Below are 20,321 nucleotides of genomic sequence, written 5' to 3'. Positions count from 1 at the left end.
ATATTATTGAAAAGTAATTTCCCCTAATACAATGCATGTTTGTATATTTTTCCACTGATATATGCATTTTGAAGAAGTGCAGATTCTGAAGGATGTCTGTTTTTGATCACATATTATGCAGGTTCACCTTTAAATGTTAAATTGTGGTGTGTGTTTTTTAAAAAAATACCTCTTTGTAAACCTTTGCAAACTAAACTGAAATCCTTTGCCATTTCTACTATTATGTACGTGTTGCTGGATCCTTGTCAGCAGTGACACAGCTGGGATGGTAACACAGTGGAGGGTGCTTGACAACATGGATTGTGACTGAATATCTTTAGATTCTTAAAGTCTTTTTCTTATACAGTTCCCTACAACTCAGGCATAAGTAAAATAATGTAGCATTTGGGGCAAAAGATACAGCCCAGTAACCCTGCACTGGATGCCAAAATGGTGAAGATCTCCACAGCCACCATATATTTCCCCTTGGTGCTCACATATGCTGGAACAAAGGACAACCAAACACTGCAAAACACCAGCATGCTGAAGGTGATGAACTTGGCTTCATTAAAAGTATCTGGCAACTTCCTGGCTAGGAATGCCACGGTAAAGCTGATGATGGCCAGAAGACCTATGTAGCTCAGGGCAAGATAAAACATGGTGACAGAGCCTTCATTGCATTCTGCTACAATTTCTCCAGTTATTGAATGCATATCGAAATGTGGAAAAGGAGGAGAAGTTCCTAACCACACCATACAAATACTAGCTTCAATAAAGGAGCAGGAAAGGACAATGGAGTTGGACAGTCTTTTCCCTACCCACTTCCTTATGCTGGAACCTGGCTTGGTAGCCTGAAAAGCTAAAACCACAGTGATGGTTTTTGCCAACACACAAGACACAGCCATAGAGAAAATGATACCAAATGCAGATTGACGGAGAGCGCAAGTCACCTTCCTTGGTTGTCCAAGAAATTGCAATGAACAGAGAAAACAGAGGAGGAGAGAAATGAGTAGAATAAATGTGAGGTCCGGGTTGTTTGCTTTGACAATGGGAGTATCTTTGTGTTTAACAAAGATTACTAGCACCAGTGCTGTGCTTACGGAAAAGAAAACTGCAACCGAGGCTAAGCCAATCCCTAAAGGTTCTTCATAAGACAAGAAACTTATCATTTTGGCAATGCATCCATCTCTGTCCTCACTAGGGTATTGATCCTCTGGGCACTTGAAGCAGTCATTCATGTCTAGGTCAATATATGAAAGAGAGAAATAAAGAGAGTGGTGTCATATTTCAGTTAAGATAAAGGGGGGGCATTTGTTGATTAAAAAGTAATTGGAAATAAATGGAAGGAAAAGCTTGAATTGAGTTACTGTCAGTTACTATCAGTAAAGGACCCTGGATGGCTAAGTCCAGTCAAAAGCAACTATGGTATTGCAGCACTCATCTCACTTACAGGCTGAGGGAGCTGGTGTTTGTCTACAGACAACTTTCCAGATCATGTGGCCAGCATGACTAAACCTCTTCTGGCACTGTTACATAAATGTACTAGAGATCAGTGAGGCAGTGTAGGTGGGGCACTATTGCTCTCCTAGCGCACCAACACAACAGATCACTGCCTCTAACTGAGCCTTCAATAGCTCTCTAATATGATCCTTATCCTGAAAATGTCTCCCACCTTTGCTATCACTTGCTGACTTGTAGATGAATGCATTAATAAACTATTGCATTGTGTCACCTACCCTTTCGGTTGGAAATCTTGCCTTCTGGGCATGGAACACAGTCATAGCAGCAAAACTTCTCACCTTCTTTCTTTTTCTTCTGATATCCAGCATTGCAGTACTCATTACACACAGAAAGGGGACAAACCTAACCATAAACATGATTTTTTTTAAAAGGAAAAGTGAAATTAGATCTGTTGTTGGTGCTGTTCAACAGCTGATCTACAAAGAAACAATTGCTCATATTGGTGTAACTGTACCAGGATTGAACTTTAATCTGTTTTAGTATTTTAACCTTTGTATGTTTTAAAGTGGGGTTGTATTCCGCCCCCCCCCCTGATTTTACTGTTTTATCTTTTGTAAACCACTCTTTTATAATCAAGCCGTGTATGACTTTTATGAAATGTAATAAATAAATAAAACAGTTTTAGAGAAATGCCAGTTTGCAGAACATGTTCAAACAGAATATTTTCTGATAATGGTAGACATTCTTTTTAATGGAGGAAAACTGTGGGTACCAGAGATGGGGAAAGGACCACTCAGTTGAGCTCTTCATCCAGTAAGAAGAGCCTTGCTGAATCAATCTAAAGGCCCATCTAGTCCTGTATCCTGTCCTTATGGTAGCCAACCAGATGCCTATGGGAAGCTTGAAAACTCCCGAACAGGGGTGATCAAAGAGTGCCCTACAGTCCTACTGCAATCTACATTTTTTCACTTCCACAGAGAACTTTAAATTGTTTTCAGTTGTTATGAGGAATATATAAACCTCACACTTGAATGTTACATGTGTGATGTTTATGTGTGATACTGAGTTCATTACAGTAGACCAAGTAAGAGGAACCTGTAGCCTTCCAGATGTTGCTGAATTACAGCTTTAATCAGCCATAGTCTACATCTCTGTCAGGGAAGCTGGGAGTTGAAGGATAGCAACTACTAGAGAATCAAAGATTCCCCCATCTCTGCAACAGACTAATGCTGACAGAATGCATCCAATGCCATTTCCAGTCCCAGATCACCCATTCAGAAAAGGTAGCAGCACTAACAAATATTATAGAATTCAGACCTGATTGAAACTTTCATGCCACACAATTATATCTGCATCGAGAGTAATTTCTTTTCCTTCAGGAGCCTTGGGATAAACCATTCCAATTTTCACTCTAAGGAAGGAGATGTTTGGAAACGTGATCATGTTCACAATGTCAAATCCACCTTCCATCTCCCTATGATTATTCAAGGACACTGTTTCTCCAGCTGAGTTGTTAAATGAAATGCCTTGGAGAAATGAGTGGATCTAATGGAAAAAATAAAAAGACACACAGAGAGCTCAACTGTTTCCATGCCAAGATTTACAAACCATTCTCCCCCCCAAAAAACAGTTTCAGGGAAATTCTCATATCTAGTAGTGGTAGAAGACTGGAAAAATACAGTTTACCTTTTTCAGGCTTCATGTATATGGGGAAATAAGGCTCTCCCAAAACACACACCATCACTCCATCCTCTTTATAGTTGAGAAGTTGTATCCAGTGTTAATCATATTCAGAGACAACTCATTGAGATTACGTGACATGAGAAACTAACATTCATTAATTTTAAGGAGTCAGCTCTGTGTAGAGCTTAGTTGGATTTCAATACAACCCAGTGTACCAAATTTACCAGTGGATGATACAGTTGTTTCAATTTGCATGAATATATTCACAGCAATAGCCATTTTGTAGTTAAGACTGTACCTGCCAAGTATGAATATCTTGAAGCCTTTTCCCCTGTGCCATCGCTCTGAGATTGGACCTGGATGAGCCCATGCTGTGCAAAGCATGTGCCACTGCATAGACTGCATTATAAACGCTGTAGCTGTGGCCAGTCATCTGCATTTCAAAGATAGACTCAGGGAGATTCTCCACCTTTTCCTCTCCAGTACATATGCCATCAACATCCATTGGCACATTGGGGTTTGGCAATGAACAGTCAAAGGCGTGCTGCCAGAAGGCTCGGAAAAAACCATTATCTTGTGTCTTGCAAGACTGTATATTTCGAATATATCCCTGGAATCCCAGACATTGATTTGAGTGAATTGTGAAGGAAATACTGCCCTGGAATATTTGAAAATTACTACGTGTTATTTGGCCTGTTACTGCAAAATCAATCTGGGTTGTCATAATCCACACCTTTCCAATGTATGTGTTTTCCCTATATCCAGGATCTTCCAGAGCCACTAAGGCACTTAACCACAGGATGATCATACTTTCTCCATAGACAACAAATGTTCTGACCTTGCTATCCAAAAAAGGCAAATAAATTTCGGAGGTCATATCAATCAGTTCATCAAGGGAAAGGAAGCGCCCTTGGTTGGGGATTCTTTGTGTGAAGGCTGAACAGATGCCATTCTGAGAAAGCAGTGGCTCCATAGTCTGCAAGAAATGGTCTCCACTGTCATCGCCTACAGCAAGGAGGCCAACCCATGTCCATCTAAAACTCTGAAGCAAGCGGATAATCCCCATATACTGATTGACTTCATTTGGGGCCATGCGGTAAAATGAAGCAACCTGCCTTGTTCCGGTACTTTCTGGGGCAAATGACCCATAGGTAAGCTGAAAAAGAAATGCACAAATGTTTTAGGGATGGGTTAGTAGGAATACTTTAGTATATGTGAATGTATTTCCATGCAATGAGTAGAATCATAGAATCATAGAGTTGGAAGAGACCACAAGGGCCATTGAGTCCAACCCCCTGCCAAGCAGGAAACTTGGGCGAGGTTGACAAAGCCATGATTTAAGTGTGCAGGTTAATATTAGAAGTCAAGACAAGAATTCTCCTGGAGGACATAATACAATTTACCCTAGCCTTTACCTTATGATTCCTTTCCCTACCACCTGTCTTGGATACATTTGGATTTTGTTTTTTAAACACCCCAAAATATTTCTTTGTATTTGATATCCCACTTTATCACTTCAGAGAAGTGTGACTAGCCCAAGGTCACCCAGCAGCTGCATGGGGAGGAGCAGGGAATCAAACCCAGTTCACCAGATTACGAGTCCACCACTCTTAACCACTACACCACACTGGCTCTCTTAATAAATCAATCATAACTACCTGTCTTTCTGAACTGCAACACTACTGTCTTAATGCAAATCCACCTAGTCCACACTTGCTAATGGTTTGTGAACATCCCCATTCATCTACACACAATTCTTACCTGTGGAATCTTATAGAGGTTTAAGATGTTTGCCATATGGAAAGAGATATCAGAGCTCAGGCCCCCAATGACAGCTATAAGATTTTTCGGGAAATGACATTCATAGTTTGGGATAAATTTATGAACTTTGAAGAGCAGGTCCAGAGTGGTTCGATAGGTCATCCTTCCATCGTAGTAGCTGTCACGGATGTGGAAACCCAGTGTGATGTTTGGCAAGATCTTCATGTTTCTGTTGATCTCATTTACAGCAAATGCCAAGGCCAGGACATGCTGGTAGAACTTTGTCACTACACTGCAGAGAGTTACATGGTATTTCCTTGGAGATTACAATACTGGTCCATTAAGGTTTTAAAGTAATGCAAACTATTTTTTTAAATCAACTCATTAGATTAGATCATTGTTATAATGTTAAAAAACAAATCACCACAGATAGGAACTGCCAAGAAGCAGAAAGTGTGATCAGTGAGTAAGAGAGGAGAATGAACCACAAAATTGTATCAGTGGAGAGAGTGAAGCAGAAAAGAACGTCCATTTGTACCAAATGAAAATGGGGCAATGGGGAAAAAGAAGACATCAATTAAAGTGTCACATATAGGGCCCCCCAATAAGTAGTCTAATGAAATCTAAATCCATGCCTTTATTTGACTTGTCAATTTGCCCAGTTTTGTCTGCTTGTATGTTTATTACTTATTCTGGTCTTCTATTAGATATAAAATATATACAATGTGTAACATTTCTGGCAAAAAAAATCACAAAGCAGTTTACAGAAATGACAATATAAAATGTAGTAAATAAAATGTAATACAAAATACTGAAAATAAAGATAAAAATGAAATGAATGTAGTAAGTGATTGAACAGGATAAAACTCTAACGTAAAGGGGCCTGGGTAAATTATTGGTTGTTGGTTTTTTCAAAAAGTTTATTGTAGCTTTATTTTTATTTCTGTTAATATATCAAGTCATTTGTTCATGTCATTTTAGGTATTTGATTTTGGATATAAATTCCTTTTTCATAATGATAAAAAGAACTATGGCCAATCATAGTATTTGTCCTAATATTAGCTAGTGTCTTTCACTGTCTAAGTTTCACTGACTAGTCTATTTTGTTGCAAAATTGGTACTCCATTAATATTGCCTTTTTCATTGGCAAGAATAATTTCCACCAACTTTTCTCTACACCTACTGGCAAATCTGCCAGGAAAATCTGAAGCCTCCCATATTAAATAGCTTTTGGATGACAGGTCTAATGATATTACTCTGGCCACGGCAAAGTTTCAGAAGTCAAAAGAAACAAAGTTCATCAAGCTCGAGACAAAACAAAATGACCACCTTGGTTTCTCTCTCTTTGTGGTTGGCCTTTTTCACTGTATTTTGTTCTGAAATTGTTTTATGGGTCTTTGGACCCCAATAAAGATTTATTATTATTATATGATTATGAGAGGAGGGAGTCTAGGTATGCTTCAAATGAGTTAAAGAGTGTAAGACTCATAGACCTCAGTTTGCATACAATCTCTGAACATTCTTGTATTAAAAATGCTCCCCAGCTCACATGGCACAGAAAGAAAAGAGAAGAATGAGTATTCCTTACATTGGAGCATCCAAGCCCAGCTCCTGAGACGGGTGATTGTGGAAGGAAAGTTGGGGGAAAAGGTACATGATCTGAGAAGCAACTCCACCAATGAGGAGGTTCCCAGGATGATACCAGTCATGAGGAAGAGATACAGGATCATTTACAGGGCACTTGGTAGCTTCTGCTTTGCACGCCATGTGTGGCAACTGAAGCAGCAGCAGCACCACCACCACCACAAACAACATCTGGTGGCAGAGCTTTTCGATAGATGCAGAGGTTGCTGTACTCAGCCAGTGGCCTGTCATTGCCATCAACCTAAATGAAACATGCTAAACTGGAAAACAGCCAACTCAGCTAATAGGCATGCTAAAGAGGAGTGTATTAGCCTAAACTCAAACCTTCTTAAAGAACATGTCTTGTATGACAGCTAAGGTACACTTTTTGAAGACCCTCCAATGAAATGAACAGGGCCCTGCCTGTCTGATTATTGCCCCTGATCCCAGCTCTGAATGGCAGAAGTCAATGGATTTTAACCAGTTTCTCTTTTGCTTGTGGCGTGTTTTTCTCCACCTTCTGGAAAGCTGTTGGAGCTCTGATGAGAAGAAGCAATAACAATGATTCAGATACCGTAATGGCAAGGGAGATAATTATTCCTGATGTGGTGTTAAGCAAATGATATTTCCCCTATTTTTCTGCTTAGTAGGACATAACGCTGCATTTTGGTTCTGATGGCAACAATAAGCAAATAACATTAAGAGCCCCTGCACCCAGGAGATTTTGAATTTCAGTATCCATCAGCCCCTAGTCAACATGGTCAATGATGAAGGAAGATGGGAGTTGTAATTTATCAACATCAGAAAGGTGCCTCATCCCCTCTTTATTCTGAAGCTAGGAAAGGAGATGAACTCTATGACTTACAATATAATTCTACAATTGTCCTCTCACCATCATTGATAAGATAGGAAGTGCCTAAGGGGAACTCATTGCTGGGATCCCCACCAACTTGGCTCTGGAAATCAGTTATGGATTTACACATGGCTCATTTGTGTTGATGTTATATATGGATAATATGTGTATTAGGATTTCTCTTGCTTGAGTATGCATGGAATTTGATCCCTCCCACTGAGTAGTTCCTGCCTAGAATACTGATGTGAATTTTCCATTTGGGAGAACACTTTTCACTTACGTTCCTAAGTGACAGTTCTTTTAAGAGCAGAAGGATTGTCATGTATGAATTCTCCACCCTCTACCATGTTCAAACATTTTTATACATGAAGAGTAGTGAATGTCACTAAGGCTCATGTTGTGAAAATATCATGCTGTCAGTCAGGGCCAGGGTGGTATGGTCAACACCAGCCCTACCACTGGGCAGAGTTAGGCCACCTCAGGAAACAGATGCTCCAAGTACTTAGGTGTCTGGTGGACAGACATGTGGAATGGAATACACTGTCTTATAACAGGCACTGAAGTGGAGAAGAGGACTAGCAAAGGTTATTAGCTACAATAGCTCTGTTCTCCCTCCAATGTCAGAGCACTATGCCTCTGATTACCACTTGATAAGAAACACAAGTAGGGAGAAAGCTGTATTACTCTTCTCCTTCTTAAAGGCTTCCCATAAACATCTGGTTGGCCACTGTGGAAACAAGTTGAGTTGGATGTCGAGAGAGCAATGGTTTTGAGATGGACATAGGGGGTTCTCTCTTTTTTTAAGGGAGTATCTTTTTTGGAGCATTTTATTTGTTTCAACCAAGGCCTTTCAGATCTATGAGTGCTTTCAGAGTGGCTAGGGCAACCCAGTCAGATGGGTGGGGTACATTTTTTTTAAAAAAAATCATTTATTTATTTATTTATTTATGTATTTAATAATTATAATTATACCCCACCCATCTAGTTGGGTTTCCCCAGCCACTCTTATTATATTATATCATTATCATCATTTTTCCATCATCAAAAGACTTACAAAACTACACACTACAAGCATATTCTTGTTTTGTTTTATTTTTGGTTATTGATGCCACTTCCTATGGTATCAGCAGTATTCTCAGGATCAGTAGCATTCACAATCATTTCTGGAATCCAGTGCTGATTTCTGTATCCTTGCTATGCAGATGGCCACAAATTGAGGAATTGCTTCCTCTTTTTTTCTGCCATCACTCTGATTTGACTTCATGATGCCACCAGAATGAAGAGAAGAGAAAGAAACAATTCTTTGTACCATTACTTAGGTGTCTGAATAAAGAAATTTAGGTCACCAGAAAGAAAAAGTGGGTAGATGCTTGGCCAGTGTTCACATGCCCAACTTTGCGGTTTCTGAAAAGTGGTGATGTGATTTGGAGGGCTCACACTTGATCTACATATAATAGCATTAGATACCAGAAATAAGTAGGAACTGTTACTGTACATGTCAAGCAGGGGGTAAATGTCTGCTTATGGGTGTTACATCTTCTTATAGCCATTTAAAAATTGAGGTAAGATGATGGACTAGTGCAGCCATAGGCAAACTCTGGCTCTCCAGATGTTTGGGACAGTAATTCCCATCATCCCTAGCTAACAGGACCAGTGGTCAGTGATGATGGGAATTGTAGTCCCAAACATCTGGAGGGCTGGAGTTTACCTATGCCTGGACTAGTGGATTTCTCTATAATCACTGAGAGCAAAGAACTTGGGCTTACTCCAGACCTGAAAAATTCCGTCTGAATCTATTCAAATATAAAAGAATAAGCATCTCCTGGGAAAGAGAAATAAACTTCATCTCAATTCTCTGTTACCTGGTTTTCACAAGGGGGCAGCAGAGATGTGCTGAGAAATAGGAGTTTTGTGGTTTCAGCTGGGAGGCTGGTCACTTTCTCATCAGTTTCCTTTGAAACAAGCATCTATCCTTTCCATTCCCAAGAGACTCTCCCCCAGTTGCTGTTGCTGTTATGTGGTTTGCCTGTTTGTAGAATGAATAGCTGCATTATGCTGGGTCTGCCTTGGTGGGGGGAAAATTGTTTGTGTGTGTGTGTGTCTGTAAAAAAATAAAAATAAATGTCATCAACAGTGAAGGACAGTATCTAGCAAAAAGCTTAGGAAGGGTTTAATCCACTTGTGGCCCTTCAGATGACCTGAATTACAATTGCCTTCAGTTCCTGTTGGAATGACTAAAGACCAGGAAAGGATACTTTTAATTAAACATGTGGAGGGTCACATATTCACCTCCACAGGCATATGCTTCATGAAATCTGTTATTCTATTTCCAAACTCTCTGCTGGGAAAGATTCAGTTCAAGTTATCAAAAAATAGCCCACCTGATGCCTAGTAGTCTCACTCTCATTCTGAGAAACTTGAATTGAAATCCTCATGAGTGGGGCATGAGGAAGCTTGATTAAAATATTGGGGGCCCAGGATAAGCCCCACCCTGCATAATCAATCACATGACATGGTGCATGCACACCATTTGAATGGCAATGCCCATCAACTTTGGGGTTGCCTGGCCTTCTCAAATATTTTGTTGGGGGAGCCAAAGACCAATTGGCCACTAGGAGTTGGCTCCTATGGAGGGACGTCCTATGGTGAGCATTTTACTGATCTACAAACCACAAAATAAATCCACATGAAAAGCAAGAGGAGGAATATGAGGTTGTGGTTCGAGGACCCGAACCCCGCATAGTAGAATGAAACACAAGGACACGTGATATAAGGTTAATGGGCAAGAAAAGGCCACAACTTTATTGATTACAGCAAGTGAAAAGGTATTGGCTTAGGTATTGGATTACGTCTGCTGACTCCACCCACTCGGAGAGGGGTGAGTCTAAAAAACAAACAAACAAACAAAGGGGGTTTATTCACTAGTAGGTGGAGCCTGTTGATGCTAATCCAACTATAGGCTCTCCCCTGATGTCACCGAGGGTCGTGCCATGGCCTCCCGCCAAGCAGGCATCGGACAGAATACATGACCACCGGATTCCTTTAATGGAATACCCAAAAATTGAAGGCGCAGGCGATGGCCACACCTAGCCCTTCGACACCACAACACATTATTCCAATGCCTAACCTACCCACCAATACCACGAAAGTTGTGACGATTGCTACGAGGTTGGCGAAAAAACCAAAAAGCATAATGCCAAATGGAAAAATTCCTACCAGGCCCCCCGGACAACCAGGACGACCAACCTAAGGTCCATAGCAAGGCCAAAAGAAAACTGGAAACTCTGCTCTAAGGGAGTGGAGGGTGGGTGACTTGTGATGGGACGACAAAAGTGAGGGCTGGAGGCTGGCGCTGCAGCAATTCAGGCTGCTGTACACGCCCCCTTGAAGGCACCTGGTTGGGTGCCTGACTGAGGGCGTGGGCGCCAGCCAGGTGAGTGGGAGGCAGGGGGCAAACGCCCCCTGCTTGGGGCGGAGTCCAGCTCCCGGCCACAACCACTCCCCTCTCTTGCAGGGAGGAGAGTCTTTCTGCTAGACTCAAGCTGACAAAGTGCTTTAAATAAAAAGACACATCTTGAATATGCAAATTGGTCCTTGTATTGCATCTTTATTTAAATAGAAGCTTCCTGCTTGCAGTTTAGAAAGCATCATGGAGGTGTCTCTAATTGTATTTCTCTTTCTCTTTGCTTTCCTTAAGCCTGGTAAGTGCTCAGAATAGAATTCCCCTTGCTTCTAAAGGGAAATAATGCAGAGAGCAGAGGGCTTGGAGGTCAAATGGGATCTAGAGGATTCTTCCTAACCTTTAGAAGCATCATTTTAGAATTCCTAGTTCTTAACACAGTAGCATTTGCAGCTAAAAGCAATGTTTCCTCACATATTATAGCCAATATGCTGAAGGGAGGATTTAACCAAAATGGAGAAAGTTAGCAAATTTGTATTCAGATATGAAAAATATATCATTTTGTACAGAACAGCAGCCAATATATACCCGAAAAACCCACAGCCATACATTCCCCCCTCTAATTATAATTTTGAAATATTAGAATTCAATGCATATTGTTTCTCATTTCTTTCTACCAGGGTCCCTCTCTGAAATTCGACTGGTTGAGTCTGGTGAGGGAATCAGGAATCCTGGAGAATCCCTCCAGTTGACCTGTACTGTGACTGGTGATTCCATCACTTCTGGCTATGGTTGGCACTGGGTCCGCCAGCCTCCAGGGAAAGGACTGCAATGGATAGGAAGGGGATATTACAGCAGTTCAAGATGGAACACAGATTATGGTTCAGCCTTCCAGAGCAGGATTTCCATCTCTCTTGATTCATCCAAGAATGCATATCATCTCCAGCTGAACACCCTGACTGTTGCAGATACAGCAATCTATTACTGTGCCAGGGGACACAGTGACTCAGAGCAGTACAAAAAGGAGAAGCATCCTTTCCAACTATAAGGCAGTCAGTTTACTTGTACTGCATGTTCTTCCTCCAAGGAAACTTTTAGTTTTTTTAATCATCAGAAATTCAATATTTCACAGTTCTTGTTATAAAAATTTGAGGTCTGTCATCCACACACTTGGAATTGACTCTCACTTTCCCTTTCAAACCCGTGTTAACGCTAATTAACATCTACATGCATCCAACAATATACAGTGATACCTCGGGTTACATACACTTCAGGTTACATACGCTTCAGGTTACAGACTCTGCTAACCCAGAAATATTACCTCAGGTTAAGAACTTTGCTTCAGGATGAGAACAGAAATCATACAGCGGTGGCACAGCGGCAGCAGGAGACCCCATTAGCTAAAGTGGTGCTTCAGGTTAAGAACAGACTTCCGGAACGAAACTAGTTCATAACCCGAGGTACCACTGTATGTGCAAATACTGATATGACTCTAGAACTGCCATATATTTCTGTCTCAGGAGGATTTTAAATCAGCCCCAATATTTCTTATTGGCCCTCTTCTTTCAGTGTTGGTCCAGCTGCTGTAGCAGCTTAAAGGCTATCATGGAAGGATAGTAAAGCTTTATATAACATGGAAAGACAAGTATGTTTCTTGATAACGTGAAATCAAATTTAGATGGGAAACCTTTTTGGCATACTTTCCTGCCATGATTTAAGTAAGATGAATCCAACTTGAATTAGATTTAGGGGTATAAATGATTTACAGAAAGGATGAGAACTAATGCATTATGTAGTAGTTTGCTCATGGGGGTAGAATCTGAAAGAATTGCTTTGGTTGCCAGTTAACTATTGGGCTTAGAGTAAGGCACTGGTTTTGGAGCTCAAATACTGATTCAGCTGGAGATCACAATACCTCAAACATTATCTCACTCCTTATATACCCAGTTAATCACTACACTGTGCTGGTGAGGCTTTCCTGCAGATTCCCACTCATCAAGAGGTCCATTCTCTGCAATGTAGGAATCAAAACATCCCTGTGGCAGTGCCTACCCTTTGAAAGTTATTCCCGTATTAGACAGGCAGCACCTATAATGTCTTTTTTGAACTCACTAAAGACCTTCCTATTTCAGCAATCCCTTTAAGTGAAGTGTCTTATTGAAATTGTTTTTTTATATGTATGTTTCTTGTTGATGCTACTATTGTTAGTGCTTTATTGTAGATTGCTACTTTGTATGGTTAATCACTTTGATATATTACATGGGAAATGATTAATAAATTAAATAAATATGCAACTATTGACAGCACAAAATCATCCAGAAATGCAATATGGGATAAGCAAACATACTGCTGTCTTCAAAAACTAAACTAAAATGGGTTTGAAACCCTAACTCTTAAATCCATCTATGTGGAGTAGAAAAAAAGGTATAGATTAGATTACTCAGCAGCATGACAAATTCTACAGTAGGTTTCAAACCAGTTTCTGGAGGGTGATCCTTATGAACCTTGAGTTGAAGGTTATCTGTTATGCTCTCCTGTGAATCGTTCTTTTGTCCTCCATGGGCTGAAAAAGCACAGCAAGCAAGTCTTGACTGCTTTTCCTTTCAATTTGGAGTAAAGAATATGGGCCAGAAATAATCACACTGAACATAAACCAAGAGACCCACGTTTTATTTATGAAAGATGCTTGTACATCACACAGAGTATTAGCACATGTCTTCAGCAGCTGAAACTCAGCAGGGCTCAGACCATACAAAAACTATGCTCCAATGTGTGACTAGTGGCTACCATTTCAATTGCTCATGATGTCATTTCACATCCATCCCACCTTGGCCACCCTCACTGCCCAATTTTAAACTTGTGGAGAAAATGAAATGCCTTATCAGTTCTTGGGCTGATCTTCCAAACCTCTTGTGAATTTTCAAAGCTCCTGGTCACAACAGCCTCCAAATCTAAAAAAGAAACAGCCCATTTTTCATCTACGAAGAAGACACAGAATGGATGTAGCAATTGCTATTCCTCAAACTTCTTTAGTAGATAAACAAACAATTGTCTTTTTCTCCAAGGTCATAGAACACTGCATCACATCCCTGAATGGCTCATTCAAAGGAACAGAATCCATCAAAGGACTCAGGCCTGGTGACAGCTGCCTGAGGAGATAGTTAATGAGGTGGCTAAGGGGAAGTTGAATGAGCAACAGAAACTATGGGGAGCATGTTGGTCTTTAAACATTTGTGAGTGTGTGTGTTTAGAGTAATAAAAAAATACCTTCATTACTGGGGACACACTGAGCCAAACCATTGTTCCATCTAGTTTGGTATTTTCTTCACTGACTGGCAGTGATTCTCCAGGTTTTCTGTTAGGGGACTTTCACAGCCCTACCAGGAGGTGACAGGGAATAAACCATACATGCCGAGCAGATTTCTTATGAGCTATAGCCCTTCCCTAAATCCTATACTGTTCCTACATAATGACAGCACAAGAGAAAATCAAAGAAAATCTTTAATTCCTTCTCCTTATAAGTTGCTCCCTGTTGTTCAGCTCTGGCCTCAGTAGGATGATATAGCATTTAGGGACAAAAATGCAGCCCAATAGTCCAGCGCTGGAAGCTAAGATGGAGAAGATCTCCACCATCACCATGTATTTCCCTTTGGTGCTCAGGTAGGTTGGGACAAAGGACAGCCAAACACTGCAAAACAGCAACATGCTGAAGGTAATGAACTTGGCTTCATTAAAACTGTCTGGTAATTTGCGGGCTACAAATGCCACAATGAAACTTGCAATGGCCAGGAGGCCCATGTAGCCCAGGACACAGTAAAACATGACAACTGACCCTTCATTACATTGCACAATGGTTTCTTCTGCTACTGAGTCCATATCTAGAGCAGGGAATGGGGGAGAGGTTGTCAACCACAGGATACAAATATTTGCTTGAATAAGGGAGCAGGAAAGAACAATGGAATGTGATAATCCTTTCCCTACCCATTTAGTCATGCTAGACCCTGGCTTTGTAGCTATGAATGCAAGAGAAACCATGATAGTTTTGGCTAACACACAAGAAACAGCCAATGAGAAGATGGTGCCAAAAGTTGGCTGTCGGAGAAAGCAGGTGACTTTACCAGGATGACCGATGAACAACAAAGATGAGAGGAAGCAGAGAAGAAGAGAGATGAGGAGAGTGTAGGTGAGGTTCCGATTGTTGGCTTTGACGATGGGGGTATCTCTGAACTTAATAAAAGCTGATAGCACAAAAACTGTGATCAGGGAAAAAGAAACAGCAACTGAGGCCAAACTGAACCCTAAAGGTTCTTCATAAGAAAGAAAGCTCATAGTTTTGGAGAGACATCCATTTTTGTTCTTATTTGGATACTCATCTTCTTGGCATTTGAAACAGACATCTGTGTCTGAAATATTGAAACAGAACACATTTCAGTGTCAGCTCATGTGTTACTCATGAGCAATTATTTACTTTCAATGTGGTGGTTGTTTCTCACATTGACTTGAATTTTGTAATTCTAAGTGAACTAATGATCATATAAAATGCATTTTAATATTATTTCAATTATTATTTGATAGCATAACTGTCTTAAAACTAAATATACCTTAGATATGGTTTTTTGTGTTTTTAAGGTACTTTAATTATAACTTAATGTAAGTCTTGTTGCATTCAATGAGACTTACTCCCCAATCAATGCACACAGTATTGGAGCATTATTAGTTTGCAGATTTTATCTTGAAAATATACTGGAAGGCAGTGGAAAAATATTTTACTATGTTCCCAAGCTAGGTTGTGTGATTAAAAAATGCAGATCAGCATTGTAATTTTCCAGTTGTGAATTGATTTGATGCAACAATCTCTGTTAATCATCACTGATGAAGAAGTAATGTACTCTATCACCTACCTGTCTGGTTGGAAATCTTCCCTTCTGGGCATGGAGTACAATCATAGCAGCAAAATTTTTCCCCTTCTTTCCTTTTCTTCTGATGACCAGGGCTGCAGTGCTCATTACACACAGAAAGAGGCATCCCCTATCCGTAATCAGGAAAGGAGTTTTAGCTGGTAAAATGTTTACACATGCTCTTCAACTGCTGTTCATCAAGCAAAAAACAAAACAAAAAACAAACTGACTGCATTTGAAATTATACCACAACAGACCATTTGGTCGATTTATACAGTATCATCTATGCAGACTTGGATCTTCCCCATCTGTTCCTGGAGATATTAATTCTGAGCCTGGAACCTTTTCCATGCAAAGCAACCAAGACATAAAACATGTCCAATACAGTACAAAAAGGGACAGCCATCTGGTTGCTCATCAATAAATTTTAGCTTTGTGTTGAAAAATAGAGAGTTCAATTTCCTTTTTTTTTCCAATGAGCTAGATAGTCAGAAAATTCCTTGAATGGTTATGTTAGGTTAGGGTGCATGGGTAGTTTCTGTCACCTGAATGACCCATCTCAAGAATGAAATGTGCCACCAAAATTCCAAACATGCCATACCTGCTTAAAGCTTCTGTACCAGTCAATTGTATCTTCATGAATGGTTATTTTCTCCCCTTCAATAGCATCAGGATTGACTTGTCCTATTTTCACTCTAAGATAGGAGTTGTTTGGGAAAGTGATTGTGTTCACAATGTCAAAGCCACTTGCCATTTCCCTTTTATTATTAAAAGACACTGTTTCACCAGCTGAATTGTTAAATGAAATGTCTTGAAGAATTGTGTCAAGCTAATTGAAAGAGAAAATGACACAAATGGACTGAGAGTATATTTTTAATGTACACAGGCAATCCCTGATTTGTGCATTCTGGGTCATCGCACACTTCTGTGAAATCATTTGCAATTGAAATAAGCCTTCAAAAGCATGCAAACACCCTGCTCTGCCCCCACTCTGCCCCTGCCCCACCTTTTTGTGATATATTTTATTTTGTTTTGGGGTCACTTCTGGGTTTGCTGCTGTGTGCATGTGTACAATCATGCACATATTGGTCGTATCTAAAATGGGTTTTGCCTGTATTAAAAATGAACTGTTTTGACATAATAGATGCAAAAACAGTGTTATTTCATCATTTCTGGGTGAAATGAGTAGGATTTACCTGCCAAGCTTGCAGATCCTGAAATTCAACAGGTTTACTGCCTACCATTGTTCTGTGCTTGGATCTTGATGAATAAATACCATGCAAAGCATGAGCCACGGCATAGACAGCATTGTAGATGCTGTAACTCTCACCAGTCACATCCATTTCAAACACAGGCCTAGGAAGGCTCTGAAATTTCTCATCCCCAGTACACATTCCATCTAGCATTTCAGGCATACTGGGGTTTGAAAATGAACAATCAAATGCTTGCTCCCATAAGTCTTTGAGAAAGCCATCCCCTTGTATCACACCAGGCCTTGTGTTCTGAAGAAATTCATTGAATCCTGGAAGATCTTTGGAGTGAATTGTGAAAGAAATAGCACCTTGGAACAGCTCGAAATCCCAGGTCCTCTGAACACTTGCTGAAACAAAATCCACCTGGGATGTCATAATCCACACCTTTGAAAAGGTTGTGCTTCCCTTCTTTGAAGGATCTCCGAGAAAAATAACAGTTCTGAGCCATGCTATTGTCAAAGCCTCTCCACTGATGATAAATGCATTGACTTTATCATCTGTAAAATGTTCAAAAATACTAGAGAATTTATCCGAAACTTCCTCCAGTTTGTCCCAATGAGCTTCTCGTGGTATACTTTGTGTGAATGCTGAACAGATGCCATTCAGTGAGAGCAATGCGTCTACTATCTGAAAGAAACGTTCTCCCATTTCACCAGCCACAGCAAAGAGCCCAACCCATGTCCACCTGAAATGCTGAAGAAGCTTGATAATCCCAATATATTGATGCGATTCATTTTGGACCATACGGTAAAAGGAAGGGACCTGACGTTCATCACTCTCCTCTGGAGGAAAGGAGCCATACGTGAGCTAAATGGAAATGTGCATTGTCAGGGGTTCAGAAGCAGAGACGCAGAGAAGGGTGGAAACAGAGAGCGAGGGGGAGGAAGCCGAAGGGAGAATGAGTGATGATGACGACCCGAGATCTCCAAGCCTAAGCAGTGAGTCAGAGGACTCCCAAAAGGGAGCCCCAGTGAGCAGAGCAAGGGGGGGATCCGGGGGGACACCCCAGGAGGAAGGGAACAGAGGAGATTCAGAGAGCAGCAGCTGGAAGTCGGGACCCACGCTCAAGACTGAGAGCAGCAGGGAGGAAGGCAGCCAGGCATCGGGTTCCGGAGGCCGTCAGCAGGAGGGAGGGCACGAGTCAGGGGTGGTCACGCCCTCCTCAGAGAGCGAGGCAACGGTCAAGAGGAAAGTAGAGAGTTGGGCGCGCGCGCCAAGTTCAAATGCAGCGGAAGCTGGAGCAGTAAGCAGCCCGGAGAGTGAGCCAGGTCCCAAAGCCCGCCGAAAGGAAGCGGAAGGATCAGGGGGGTCAGCGTCAGAGGAGAGTAGAAGGGAGGAGTCCCAGGGGGGCAGAAGGACCCAGAGACGTAGGGAGAGGCGAAGGAGGTGGAGCAAGGCTAGGGTATTAAGCTGGTGTGCAAGAGGCGGGGACTCAGATGGGTCTTCGCCGACCTAGGGCAGAAGGTGTAGAGCTGCACGCTGCAGTTCGGAAATGAAACCTGTAACTCAATAAAGACTCTTTTAAAGTGGACGCTGTGTGGCGTGGTCCTATGTGAGCTGGGACCTGGTAGCAGCTCTGACAGTAAGACCCATCTCATCAAAGCTTCAGAAACCTGAAACCTCGCAGCGGGAGCAGAAGCCGCTAGGGGAGGAAGAGGGGTGTCTGTAAGCAAGCTCACAAAGGTTAGCAAGATGACGGAAGAACAGAGGATCTCCGCGCTGCAAGAGGCAGTGACCCAGTTGTCCTCAGAGGTATTGGCTTCCAAGAAACGGGAGGAGGAGACTACAGCCGCCTACAGAGACCTACACGCCAGGTTTGAAATGCTTGTTAAGCAAGGGCAACCGGGACCCAGACCGGAGGGCGTGGGATTGGCACGGAGAGCAGGAGGGCTTGTGGCTCACTTCGATGGGACTTTGCAACAGTACCCTAATTTTAGAGCAGACGTAATGTGCGCACTGCAACTGCTGGCAAAAGACTTTAGAGATGAGGAAGAGAAGGTGGGGTTCATATTGTCCCATTTGCATGGGGATGCCAAAGCTTGGCTGCGCAATTTGTGGAGGGATAAAGATCCGGCGCTTCAGAATGCAGATGCCTTTATCAAAGCGATGGATGCGTGTTTTTTGTCTACTATTGATGTGGATCTTGCCAGACGGGAGATTCATGGACTAAAACAAGGGAGGGCGAGCGTCCGGCAGTATCACGCCCGATTTTTTGCGTTGGTCAGTGCTTTAGAATGGGATCGGGATTCGCCCCCTGTCAGAGACCTCTTCTGGGAGGGTCTAAGTTCTGCGGTTAAGGATGAAATTGCAAGGGGGGAGAGGCCCCGAAGCACGCAGGAGGTGGTCCAAAGGGCGCTGACTGTGGGGGTGAGGCTGGAAGAACGTCCATGGTGCAGAGATGAAGGACGTGGAGGGCGCGAAGCAGCGAGAAGTTTCTCTTTCGTTCCGAGGGAAGCAGCGCGTGCGCAATCCACACCTCCGCCAGGAGGGGGAGGGGAACCGATGGAGGTTGGAGGTGCAAGGGCTCAGTCAGCAGCCAGAGCCCTAGCACCGACAGCAGTGAAAGCGAAGCCTCCTAGAGGGAACAGGAAGTGTTACATCTGCGAGGATCCAGGCCATTTGGCGAAGGAGTGTCCCCGGAGGCTCCACAAGCACACTGCAGCCTCAGCAATGGTGACTGCAGCAACGCAGCAAGGAGAACCACAGCAGGGAAACGACGATGTCTGGCTGGAGACGGAGGCACTGGGGCCCAGCCAGACGCATCTGTGAAGCAGTCCCCAGCGATATTGCAACCCACGGATCCCCTCCCACCCAAACCAGTAGTGCAGCTCACAGCATCTCTCCAGCTACCCGACGGCGTCACTATCGAAGTGCCGCTTTCTGTGGATTCTGGAAGCAACGCAGACTTTATAGCGCAGAGCTTTGTGGAGCAGCACGCTATACAGCTACTGCCTGCCACTCTGCCCCTGCAAGTCGTCACAGTGGATGGCAGAGAGTTGCTAGGGGGGCAGGTGGTGAAGCAGACGCCACCGATGGTGATGCGCCTTGGCAACCACAGGGAAGTCATCAGTTTTAATGTCACCCAACTGTCGGACACGCCCATTGTGTTGGGCATGAGTTGGCTGGACAGGCACAGTCCGACGCTGGCTTGGTACCAGAGACAACTGATCTTCGGCTCCTCTTATTGCGCAGAACACTGCATCCTGCCCCGACGGGAGGGAGAGGAGGAGGAATCACAACTGCAGTTGGGAACGTTGCAAGCGGTCCCCCACAAATACGCGAGCTTTTTGGAGGTCTTCTGCGAGAAGGAGGCGGACAAGCTACCCCCTCACCGGCCATATGACTGCAAGATTGACCTCCTACCGGGGGCGACGCTGCCGAAGGGGCGGCTATACTCCATGTCTGAAGAT

General features: G+C 42.5%; 1 protein-coding gene across 1 annotated transcript; it reads right to left on the bottom strand.

Moving 5' to 3' along the window:
* Positions 1 to 350: 350 nt before the first annotated feature.
* Positions 351 to 6,651, bottom strand: LOC309517403 (vomeronasal type-2 receptor 26-like; the record flags this gene model as incomplete). The annotated part of the gene is made up of 6 exons (XM_082196640.1): positions 351 to 1,219; positions 1,716 to 1,842; positions 2,758 to 2,985; positions 3,422 to 4,279; positions 4,885 to 5,176; positions 6,473 to 6,651. The coding sequence occupies 6 exons, from the start codon at positions 6,649 to 6,651 to the stop codon at positions 351 to 353; spliced, it is 2,553 nt and encodes an 850-aa protein (XP_082052766.1).
* Between the last annotated feature and the right edge of the window lie 13,670 nt (positions 6,652 to 20,321).

Source organism: Podarcis vaucheri (genome assembly GCF_965113315.1).
Source record: "Podarcis vaucheri genome assembly, chromosome: 13".
NCBI lineage: Eukaryota > Metazoa > Chordata > Lepidosauria > Squamata > Lacertidae > Podarcis > Podarcis vaucheri.
Note: the sequence above shows the minus strand (reverse complement) of the source record. Positions and strands in the feature narration are given on the sequence as shown.